The sequence below is a fragment of the Dromaius novaehollandiae genome, chromosome 19 (genome assembly GCF_036370855.1).
Source record: "Dromaius novaehollandiae isolate bDroNov1 chromosome 19, bDroNov1.hap1, whole genome shotgun sequence".
In the NCBI taxonomy this organism is placed as follows: domain Eukaryota; kingdom Metazoa; phylum Chordata; class Aves; order Casuariiformes; family Dromaiidae; genus Dromaius; species Dromaius novaehollandiae.
In genome coordinates, this window is record NC_088116.1 from 1,131,024 (window position 1) to 1,143,039 (window position 12,016).

At 66.1% G+C, this 12,016-nt stretch overlaps 1 protein-coding gene across 7 annotated transcripts in view; it reads right to left on the bottom strand.

Moving 5' to 3' along the window:
• RAP1GAP2 (RAP1 GTPase activating protein 2) overlaps positions 1-12,016 on the bottom strand; it is a 63,086-nt gene that overhangs the window by 22,069 nt on the left and 29,001 nt on the right. For 5 of the 7 annotated variants that reach the window (XM_064523005.1, XM_064523004.1, XM_064523003.1 and 2 more), the window contains one exon: positions 2,719-2,803. In XM_064523005.1, the coding sequence (XP_064379075.1) occupies positions 2,719-2,803 (85 nt within the window). Of the gene's footprint in view, positions 1-2,718; positions 2,804-9,230; positions 9,344-12,016 lie in introns of those variants that run through there. The other 2 variants (XM_064523007.1, XM_064523006.1) reach the window with 1 other exon arrangement.

The window sequence follows — 12,016 nt, forward strand, 5'->3', positions numbered from 1 at the left end:
CGTCCAGCAGACGACGTGCATGTACATATCTAATAAAGCAGTCCCTGATCCACTAGGAACTCCTGCATGCTCAAAGCCAAGTTTTACTGGGCAACAAATATTTTGGTAATTATAGTGAAGACAATTATGGCTCTGTGATGCTCGGTAGGAAGCAATGTCACCTGCTGCTGGTTTAGCCGACACGGAAAGCCCGTCCTCACCCCGCTCCCGGGTCACCGAGACCCCCTGCTCCACGCTACAGCCGCCGCACCTGCTCCTTGACTCCAGTAAAGGGCAACGCGCTGCCACGGAAAGTCATTTCCCTGACGCCTTAGGCGAGACAACTCGTCTGGTAGTTCACACTAACAAGCTCACAAATGCCAAATACTCAACCCGAAATCGGCACGGCTGCCGTTCCCTACGTGCTCACGCGCCCGTGCTGCGGCGTGGCGAGGGAGGGGATGCGGCGCTGCGTCTCCGTGCAGGGAGGGACGTTTCCTCCCCTCCCGCCGCGCCGGAGCAGGACCCTGGTCCCGTCGTGCCAGCTGCAGCGTGGGACCTGCCCGGCGTCCCCGGTGTCCCCGCGGAAGCCCCCGCGCCGCACTCACCCGAAGGCCCCTCAAGAAATCCATCACCCTCCCAGCGGCTCCCCCGTCGCCTCAGCCCGCACCGTCTCCACGCATCCCAAACTTCCCGGTGGGACCGGTGCCGTGCCCGCGAGGCCGCGCTGGGCCGTCCGCCCGCAGCCGCCGGAGCCCCACGCCTCCCCGGGTTAATGTTTGGCCAAGCCGGGGGGGCCCTGCGGGGCCGGAGGGCGGCTCCGGGGAGGCAAAGGGCCCGGGCGAAACAGGTTGGGCAGGAAGTCGGGAGAGGACTTCGCGAGGGAGGAAGATTTCCTTCCCCGCCGCTCGGGCGCTGGAGCCGGTCCAGGTCCTCCTGCTCCCGCGATGGGACGGGACGGGGCGGCCGGAGCCGCTCGCCGTCGCCTCTCTGGGTGCTGAAGCACCCTCTTCTCCGCGGGTGGGGAAGGGCAGCTCTGCCAGCGCAGCATCCCGCCGGGCAGCACGCACGCGAGCGCCGCGCCGCCTCTCCTCGCCGCCACTAACCTTGGCTGGGCAGCAGCAGCCGGGCCGGCTCCAGCCGCCCGCTCGCGCCCTGCCCGGGTCGGACAGGGGACCGAGGCGCTGCCCCGGCGGCAGGCGGAAGGGCTGGGGCACCGGCCGGGCACCGCGGCACGCAGAGCGGCGGCGAGCACCTCCCGGCTCTGCCTCCCCTTCGCCAAGGACAATTTGTGCAGTGCATAAAGGATCCTGCTGCAAAGCAGAACAAGCCATTAATCGCCCTTTAATTGCCGTAATCACACGGCGATAAAAAGGAAGAACGGCCCCTGCAGCAGGAAGCCTCCAGCCGTGCCCGCCGGCACGGACCCCTCGCGCTTGCTCAGCCGCGGCCATCGCCCGCCGGCCGGGGGGGGGGGCAGGAGGGGCCGCGCGGCTCGTGCAGGACGAGGACCGTCCATCGCTCGGACGTGGCGGAAAGACCCAGCGCCCGCTTTCGGGAGCTCACGGCACTTCAAGCACGGGGAGTAGCACCCACGCACCCTCCTGCACGCCGGGTCTCGCAGCGCTAACGAGCTCTGCGCCGGTGCTCAGGCACCCGCGGAAAGCCGCCGCGGCAGAAAGACAAGACGCTGCCGTTTGACTAGGACTGAACTCGGAAAAGGAAGAGCGACTTCTGGAGATGGTTAATTCCAGAAAGCTTGGGCAAACCTTGGCAAATTAACTGCAATTTCCATGGGCAAATATTAGCACTGACTCTTCTGCCTCCGGAGCCCGCTCGGAAGCTGGAGGAGAGCCGTCCGCTCCCGCCTGCCCCGGGCTGCGCGGCTCCCCCCTCCCTTCTCCTCAGCCACGTGGATGTTGCCCGGTCTCCCTTAGAAACCCGGGATCGATGGCTTTGATCGACCTTCTGGAGGCCTCGCCGAAACGGAGGGCAGCCTGGCCGCGGCGCCCGGGGCTGGACGGAGGAGCCGGACGGAGGGGCCGGACGGAGGGGCCGGCAGGGCGAGCGTGGGCGGCCACGGCAGCGCCCCGGACCCCGAGCGGGGCGAAACAGCAACGGGAGCAGCAGCCCGCGGGTGCCGGGGGGACGGCCGTGGCCTTGGCTGTGCTCTCGCCCGCCTGCTCTGCAAGCCCAGGCTGCGCATCGGAGCGGGGAGGGCACCAGCGGCGCCGCTGCCCACTGCTCCCCGCGGCGAGCGCTCGGTCGCCGACGGAGCCGCACGCGAGCCGGGTCGGGAGAAACCCCCTGGTGACCCCCCAGCTCAGCGCTTCCCAGCCTGCCCCCCCTCGGCAGCCCTCCACCCGGGCCCTCGGCCACCCCGTAACCCTGACGTCGATCGCCGCCTTCCCCAGCTGAACGAGCGGTTTCCCAGGTGGCAACACGCCGAGGATCCCGAGAGCAGGGCTGCGCTTCCCTCCGCGGCGCTCCCGCCTTCGCAGACGTTGCCCCCAGCAGCCCGGCAGCAGCTGCCCCGAGCCAAGCCGCACCCGCCTCGCGCCCCTTTGCCCCCGCTCCCGCATCCCCATGGATTTTCCCGCGGAGCCGGGGCGGCACCGGGAGGCTCCCGCAGCCCCCGGGCAGGCGACGCTCCGCGGCCGCGGTACCGCTTCCCGAGGCGCCGCAGCCTCCGGGTTTTGCAGCCCCGGCACCGGAGCGCCCGCCGCCCGCATCACCTACCTTCATGGTCGGGGGGGCGGTGAGCGGCGGGGACAGGGGCCGGTCCGGCAGAGGCCCATCCGCGCCGGCCAGCAGCTCCTGCTTCCTGCAAGACAGAGCAGACCGGCGTCAGCCGCCCCGGGCCGGGCTGCACGGCAAGGGCACCGCACACCCCGCGCTTTTGGCTTTCCTGTCGAACCGCGGGACTGCAGGGTCGCGTTAGAAAGCACAACTCGCGCCGAGGAGGAGCAGGCTGCGCGAAGAGGCTCCCAGCAAAGCTCCTGCCCCGCGCACAGAGGCAGGGCCAGGTGCTGCTCGGGGCGCCAGGAAACCCGAGGTTTAGCGCCGGTGCGTCTCGTCCCTGCCGGGTCGGTCCCGCAGCGACAGGGCCGAAACGCCCGGCGGTTTCCCAGCAGGAACACGGCCCCGTTCCCGTGGCGACGCGCGGGATGCGGTGCCGGGCGATGCTCGGCCGCGGGACCCAGGCACTGCTCACCCGGACCTCGGAGCGGGGCTGCGCCAGCACCGGGCACCGCGCAGGGCCAGGGAGGGAAGGGGGAACCAGCACGAACCGCTGCCCCCAGGACCGTCCGCCGTGCCCGGCGGCAGCCCAGAGCCCTGCAGCCCGGCTCGTTTTGGGGCGAGAAGGCTGGAATAACGCATGTATTGCCCAAAGAGCAGCTTTGCCACACCGTAACACGCTCGTACAGGTTGCGCGGCGTCACCGAATCGGGACTCGGTCTCCGACAGCAGCGCCGGGCAGCGGCGAGCACAAACCCCTCGTGGCCTCCGCGCGCAGCAGCTGCTGCCAGGACGCGGCCCTGGAAGCAGGAGGCGGAGGCAGCGCCGGAGACGGGCCGGCTGCTGCTCCCTGCGGCCACACGTTTAATTGCCTTTGCTAACGAAGCCCTGCGGTTGCTGGTGGACTTTGACCCTTCCTGCCGGAGCGCCCGCGAGCACACGGGCACCCGGAGCGGCGCTGCAGAGGGGCCGGCCCGCGCGCCGCCCCCCCGGGCAGAGCGGGCAGCAGGACGGCGCTAACGGGACACAGACCCATGGTGCTCATCAGTGACAAAGGAACGAGAAATATGGGGCTTAAATGACATCCAGGGAGACGCAGGCGGGATGCCAGGGAAGCGCAGCGCTCCGGTTCCAGCCCCGCTCCTGTCCCCGGCAGTGCAGGAACCGCTCCGGTGTCGGAGCAAGCGCCGCGAGCCGCTGCCGCTCGGGGCCGGCTGACGCTTGGGCGGGATGAGTGAAGAAAAGGAGTCAAACATCCTCCACGACCAGCCGCGCAACGCCCGGAGCCAGCCGCCCGGCACCGGCATGAGCCGCCGCGGTCCCAACGGGATCCGCCGGGCACGAGACCCTCGCTGCGCCGGGGAGCAACCGCGGGCGCCTCCGTCCCCCGCTGGAAACCAAGAGATGCGGCGTGCTGAAATGCCCGACACCCCTGGCAGTTCTCCGGATTCGCAATGCAAAACCTGATGTGAAACGCTACGGGGCTGCGTACAGGCAATAGCCGAACTCCTACTGCGACCACCCGCATCGTCTGTCGCGCTCCCACCTCTTCCTCCTCTCCACAAACCCGCCACGACTCTACTGCTGAAAACACGTTCAGGAGGACAGATTTTATCATTTGCCCTGTGACTTTTGGGACACCGAAGCACAGCTCACTCCGGAGCGAAGCACTTGCGCTTCGCTCTGCGTCCTTTGAACCCTGCGCTCGGGCTGATTGCACCGATCTGCACCGCAGCTCAAAGGCACAAAACGTATCAGACTTGCAAAGATTAAAGTTACAGGGATGCATACAAATAAATTGATCTGATCCGGTCGCTCGGGGATTTGTAGCAGGTTGCCATAGCACCGTCCTCCAAGCATTACAAAACCACTCGCGCGACAGCGTGTTCCTCTGCCACATGCCGATTCCTCGTCGGGGCCGAGCTGCCGGGACTGCCGTCGCGATCCCCGCAGGGCAAACGCCGTCGCGATCCCCGCAGGGCAAACCCAGCCCCGCGCCGGCAGCTCCCCGCCACCAGCCCCAGGCACTGCAAATACTGCTGAACCGCCACCGCCGACTCTTCCACGAGCCGCGGGGGAAGGCGTCTGCGGCGGCCGCGGGCCGGTGCCGCGGTGCAGGAGCGGCCACGAGCAGCCCCGGTGCCTCCGCTGGGACGCTGGGACACCAGCTCGTCTGCACGAGCGGCCGAGCCCTCCCGAGCAGCGCGAGCCCCCAGCCCGGACCCTGGGCTGGCGGAAAACGCGCGGCAGAACCCGGCCCGGGGGGGACGCCCGGCAGGGAGCCGGCACGGGGAAGGGGGAGACGTGGCCAAGGGGGAACCGCGCCCCGGGCAAACCCGAGCTCCAAATAAATAAGATAAATAGATAAAATAAAAAATACATAAGTGAAAGAATAAATTAAATAAATAATACATCGTCTTCGGTGAGCGGCCGCGGGAGGGGAGAGCCAAGGGACGGCGCTTGGCGCTTTTAAGAACAGCAGCGTTTTGGGGCGTTACGCTGTTCTCCACCAAAAAACTAGAAAAGTTTAGAATAACTTCAGAAGTACCTTCCCGCTGAAAATTCCCACGCTTTCTCCAACACTGTTACTGTCACTTTTTGGTGATTGAACACCTTATTGCTACTCTTTGTCCGTGGAGCAGCCCCGCGGCGCTGGGGGTCTCCAGGACCCCAGGAAAGGGTCTCTCTCCCACCAGGCCCCGGAGCAGGGGCAGGCAGGGGTGCGCAGCGCCGGCGCGCTCCCGGGGCCGGGGGAAGGCCGGGTCTCTCCCCCACTGCTCCCGGGGCCGGGGGAGGCCGGGTCTCTCCCCCACTGCTCCCAGGGCCGGGGGGAGGCCGGGTCTCTCCCCCACTGCTCCCGGGGCCGGGGGAGGCCGGGTCTCTCCCCCGCCGCTCCCATCACGTCCGGCACCGGCGACGCGGCCGGGCGCACGCGCTGCGGGGCACCGTGCGAGTGCTGCCGACACACTGGAAGTCCGATAAAAACATCCTATTTCTTGCCATGCGCTGCCCGGCTGCTCCACCCTCGAGAAGAGTGACGCAGCTGCCCGGTAAATTAACGGCCTTTATTTTTGGAGCCATCGGTTTTTGTCCTTGACAAGCATCACCCTGCCAGCTGCTCCTTTTCCAGCGCATGCAATATTCAGCAGCGTCCCGCGTGCTCACGGGGCGCCGTGCTTCTGCGCCGGCTCTTCGTGCAGGGGCCGTCACGGGCTGTGCCCGGGGCTGGGGACCCGCCGCCCCCCCGCACCGCCGCCGCGCCCCGGCTGGGCACGCGGCAGGAGCCAGAAATAACGCGGCCGAGCTGCAAGTCGGGACGTGGAGCCCGGCCAGCGTCTGGCGCCAGCTCGGAGCCCGGCTCGCGCTCGGGGCTGCCCCAGCGGGGCCCGGAGCAGACGCGGTGCAGCTCCGCGTCCCCCGTCGGGGTGGCGACACGCGGGGATGGCTGGGGCTCAGCCCGGCCCCCCCACAGCCGCAGCCCCCGGAGGGCCGGCCGCGTTTGGCAGGAGCGCTTGGCCGGTAAATCAGAAGCCCGCAGCGTTTCCTCGCAGACCGCTCAGCCCTGCAGCCGGGCACGGAGGCGCGTGCAGACCGCGGCTCAGCGAGGAGCCGGCCGGACCGCAGCCGGGGCGCGGGAGCGGCGCCCAGACGCCCGGCACGAGGGCGCCGGCCCCGCCGCACGGCGACGCTTCCGCGGGAAACCTTCGGCGGGCACCGAACCCGGGTGCCGCTGCCGACCCGGAGCCGCGCTCGGCGGCGGGGGCTGCACGCGGGCACCGTCACCCATCCTGCAAGAGGACGCGGGCGCAGGGCCCGCGCGGAGCGGCTCCCGGCCGCGTCCCGGGCCGGCCCGGAGAGGGGCTCGCCCGTCCCCAAGCCCGGGAGTCGGAGACAGAAGCCAGCGTCTCCCGGGCGAGGTTTCCTGCAGGAAACCAGGCGTTCGGCAGTTTGGGCCCGGCCGCGCACGCTCCCCCGCCGCGTAACTCGCATGAGGAGGAACCGAAACCCTGCGACGAGCAAGGTGACATTTAACTGCAAACGCGTTCAGCTTTAATCACCCCCTGCACCAAGAATAAGTACTGCCGAGGCGAGCGCGGCGCCCCGCCAGTGCGGGTACCGGGGGAGCCCCCGCCGCCCCCCGAGCCGGCTCCTCCCCGTACCCGCAGCTCGGTAGCAACCGGATTTTTTCCTATTTTTCAAGGACTTCCCACTTTGTCTCCTTAGGAAAGTAAGGCTTGATGTGTGTAAGTGAAAATGGATTTTTATCATTTACAAAATTTTGCTTTCTGATCTCATTTGCAGGAGCAGAAGGAAAGCAGTGATCTCCGGCAGCATTTGGGTAAATCTCCAGGGGACTCATGGATTTCGTTTTAAGGCCATAAGGATTATCTGGAAAACATAAGCCGAAGATCCTTGGGCAGCCATTTCTGAGCTGATCCAATAATTTGTGAAATTACGCAGAGCTGCCCCTAAATCAGGAGTCTCGAGCCAGGCGCAGGACCGACACCACGGCGATGGGCAGTGTTCCCCCTCGAGCACCAAGGGCACAGGGAGGTGGGGGGGGGGGGGGGGGACAGGGTTTCTGAGGGCGGAGAGAGGCCTAAAACGCAGGCGACTGCTGCTTTACAGAGCGAGCCTAAACCTGGTCCCGCTGGAATGAACGGGACTTTTTCAGTCAATATTGGGCAGTGCAAAGATTTCACTCCCAGTCGCTGCAGGCGACAGGGCAGCTGCGACATCCCTTGCTCCACTGAACAGCCAGCGCCAGTGGTTTAGAAAAAAAGCACCTGCCTTATTTCCAGCTGCCGGTGACACAGCCGAGGCCGAACGGGAAGGGAAGGGCGCGTGCGCAGCCGCTGCCCCGTTGCGCCGCTCTCACGGCCCCGGCAGCTCGTGCAGGACGAAGCGGCCGCCGTAAGGGACGGCCCGAAACCTCGCGGTCTCCCCCACGGGGCCCCCTCGCCCACAGCAGCAGGAGCAAAACCCCCCGGGCCTCGTCCTCCCCCCCGGGCCTCGTCCTCCCCCCCGGGCCTCGTCCTCCCCCCCCGGGCCTCGTCCTCCCCCCCCGGGCCTCGTCCTCCCCCCCCGGGCCTCGTCCTCCCCCCCCGGGCATCCGCGCGGCGCTCGCCGCCTGAACGAGCCCCGCGGCAAGAATTAAACCCAGAGAGTTCAGAGAGCCGGGGCCGAGGGGCGCGCTCCGCGGGGCAGGTTCCTGCGGGAGGTCAGCGCCCGAGTCCCCCCTCAGCCCTGCGGGGCCACGCGGAGCTCGCCCGGAGAAATCCGGTACCCGGCAGGGAGAGATCTCCCGGGAAGAGCCCCGCTCTGCGCCGAAGCATCGCCCCGTCTCCTGCAACGTCCGGGGCAAACGCAGGAGTCGCCCATCGGCCTCGGCAGGGATCTGAACTCCGGAGATGCCCAGGCCCTTGGCTCTCCCCAGACCCCCCCCGTGCCGCCCTGCCGCGGGGCGCTCGGGGCTGGACCCCCCTCCCGGCAGCACCGCACCAGCCGGCGACCGCCGCAGCCAGGCGAAGCCCGTCCCGAACCCGCGGCAGGGGCGTTGCGCGGGACGGGCACCGCGCGGCCCCGGGAGCCCCGCTGCAGCCCGCTCCCCGCGGCAGGGCACCTGGCACCGGCACGCGCGGCCCCAGCGTGCAGGGCACAGCGGGGGGGAAAGCTTCATCCCCCGATTTTTCGGGCTCAAAAGTTTGGGGGATACTTTACAAGAAAGATGCCAAACCACCCATTTTTCCTTCATATGCTTTTTGTATGAAAGCATAACTAAAATAAGAAAAAGCAGAAATAAATGAGAAGTCCATCAAGCTGCAGCAGCAGCAATCACGTTGCTCTCACGCAGACTAAGAGATGTGCACACTACCGACATTTGGGTGCATATTTCTTACTATTTTTAACAGCAAAGTTGCCAGAGCATCACACTCCTGGTGGAAAGAGAACTCGCTGACCGAGAACACACAAAATAAATCAGAGCACTGTAAATCTCTGAAGCAAATGGAAACTCACAGTAATAAGCGGGGGAAAAAAACCCGGAGCCGTGCACAACAGATGCCAGCTAACACAATATTCCAAACAGGCTATTTCCTCAAAACACAGAGTTGAACATGAAGTACAGTCCGCAGCTTAGTCAATGAAAGCTGAAACCATTTGTCAGCTGTTCCTCAGCAAGGAGACAAAGCTGTCGGGCTGAGTTCAGCCAGTTCTGAACACTGCAAGCCGAAAAAAGCAGCCTTCCCCGGGCTCACGCGGCAGCGGAACCGGGCGCTTGGGGTTAAGGCAACTCGGAAAGGATGGAGTCCAACCTACGTCCGTGCACGGAGCCGCCAGCAGCGCGGGCAGCGCTCCGGGCAGCCGCTCGTCCCCGCGCCCGCTGTTGGCTCTGGAGCGCGGCGGCAGCAGACCCGCGCCCGGCCCCCGGCCCCCGGCCCCCGGCCGCGACGCGCCTGCTTCCCCCAGCCTCCAGCCAAGGGGCCGCTACCCCCGGGCGCACCGCGCGTCACCTCTTCTCCCGGCTCTGCCGCCGCGAGCGGTGCAGCAAGCCGATGAGCACCACGGCGGCGCGGATGCCGGCGCGCTTGGAGGGCACCGCGGCGCCCGGCCGCGACATGCTCCCGCCGGCGGCGGCGGCTCCGCTGCGGGCTGCGCCTCCCGGCCGCCCCGCCCCGCCCCGCGCCCGGCTCCGCTCCGCGCCGCGCCGCGGGGCCCCGCGCTCCCATGGGGCGGCGCCGCGGAGCCCCGCGGAGCAGAGGCGCGTCGCGCAGGGCGAGCCCGGCCCCGGAAGGGCGGGGGGCACCGGCCGCCCTCGGAGCGGCGTTTCAGCGCGCAATCGTCCACGGGACGAGCGGGGAAGCCGCGGCGGGGGGATGCGCGGGGCCGGGGCGCGGGGATGCCCTTCCCCCGCGGGATGTCGTCTGCCGATTGCTGCCAGGGATTAGCGAATTCTAAGAACATTGAATGAACAGGGACTTAATTTTCTATGGTGACGCTCCAATGTCACCAGCATTACGGTGATGCTGAGCCTTTTCTGACAGCATCCCGTCCTGTCACCCCGCTATTTGGGTTGCTGCGTATTTAGAGGGATGAAGTTACAGCAACTTTAAAACCTTAACATAACAAAATATGCTCCCCACCTCCCCCCACTGCAAATGTTTTCTCCTCTCTCTGCAGCCACCATCGAACCCCGGCCCAGGGGCAGCTGCGGGGCACAAGCGGCACCGCCGGGCTCCAGCTCACAGTGTCCCGGCAGCGCCGTCACCGTGGCCGCTGGGCTGGGCCGGGCCGCAAGACCCCGCAGCTCCCCGGCACATGGGCCCCTGGCAGAGGACACGGTCTGGGGGACCTTCTCGCTTGCTTTGCTTTTTTCCCCTCCATTAAGTGAGCTGTAAATGATCCACTCGGATCACCGCCACCTTTCCCGGGCAAGCGTAGGTTGCCATGGCGATCGCCACCAGGTCCCTTCCCCACCTCCGTCCCCTCCCTCTCACGCGGGCTCCTTTTCCCGGAGCCGGCGCGGTGCTGGCTGCTGGCTCTGCCCGCTCCCCGCCGCGGTGGGTGGAAACGCCGCACTCGGGACGGGCAGGGCGCGAAGCCGGCAGACCAAACTCTGGTTTTCTACAGGACTAAAACGCGGGCATCCGGCCCAACCCTGCGCGCTGCATCTCTCCAGGCGGCTCCGGAGCAGCGTAACAAACCCACAACCTGGGCTCGGAGAGCGACGGGACCCCGCCACCAGCCTCCCCCGCCGCGGCAAGCAAAACGCCCCGCGGCCCCGGGGCTGCTCTAGGCCCCGCTGCCTCCGCGCACGAGCCTCGCTGCCGGGAGGCCCGCGAGCCGGGTGCTCGAGCGTTCACGGCGCGCCGGCTCTCCCGCCGCGGCCAGGATAAGTGTGTTTGCTCGGGAGCAAAGAGCTCGCGGGGCCACGGAGCGCAGCCGGCCCCCCCGCCCTCCCCGGCAGCCTCCGCGCAGCCCCGGCGGCAGCGGCCCGCGTGAAGCTGAACTGCAGCCTGCAGACAACAGCCCCCATCATCAGAACCACGGTTAAGGCGATCAACGCGATTTTAACTCCGGCCTTTTCCATCTAAATATTTCAGCACAAGCTCTAGTCATACGTATGCTTTAAATCCAATAAAAATCCCCTTCCTCTTCGCTATAATTTCTTTACACTTTCCACCTCAAGACAGCTAAGCACATACGAGGCCCTTTTGGCAGCGAGCCGAACTCGCTCATCCCCAGCACAACCCGGCTGCGGCAGCACCGCTCGCATCCGCCGGCCGAGCGCGCGGAGCTCCTGGGGCTCCAGGTCTAACCCCTGCGTTAATCTTAACACGAACATTTGAAGGTTTTGGCGGCTTTCGAACGGGCCTGGGAGGACCGAGGCGGCAGCACGGTCGGTGCCTCCGGCAGCCGCTGGAGATGCTGCGACTCGAGCAGACGAGCGCAGGGCTCCCGCCTGCCGGCGCCAAACAGCCCAAGCCCTTCCCAAAACGGGGCCCGACACGACCGTTTCGGCCTCCTGGGCACAGCAGTACACGACACCAAACTCTGGTGTGAGAGAACACGTGAATGGAGAAGAGGAAAGAGGTACGTAAACCTGGCTGCTATCTTCATCCTCACCAAAGCACAGAGCACTTAACTCGCTCTGCAGCCGCCTCGCAAAGCATCTGTTGGGCCAACAAATCCCTCTGTTCTTGCTGAAAATACCTGGCTGCCTCCTTTCAAGCAAGAATCAGTCTGACAAATTTCTAAGCAATAGCAAAAAAAAAAATTAGAGCCCATTTCCATGCCAAATTATATCAATTCTCCAGCACCTCGTTAGCTTTCATTTAACGAAGGGGGAGGGGGTTCAATTTTAAAGCTTTTACCTATTGCATTAAACAGACAGCTTCAAATTTCATCGAGTCTCTCTCCAGAGACGTTTTCCCCCGCTGCTCTCCCCCCTTTCCCAGACAAGTTTAGTATTAATCTTCTCTTGTTTTATGCTGAAGTGGCTTTGCATTGATTTTTGAAGATGTTTGTCTCTCTCCTATTTGGAAACAGCGGATCGCTCTGGGCAGATGCGCTCAGCCCCAGTTCCCTCCGCACCCGAGCGCAGCAAGCGCGTCCCCTCTCCAGTCGGTGATTCACGGGAAGGGGCGAGATAACGAGCACGCTTCCCGAGAAGGCTGAACGTTTCTGCCCGAAGACCAAAGGGGCAGAAGGACCTTTCGCAGGAAGCAGGAGACACCGCCGGACCCAGGTGCCCAAAGCGCCCGGATCCCGAGGACGTGCCGCAGCTCGGAGGGGTCCC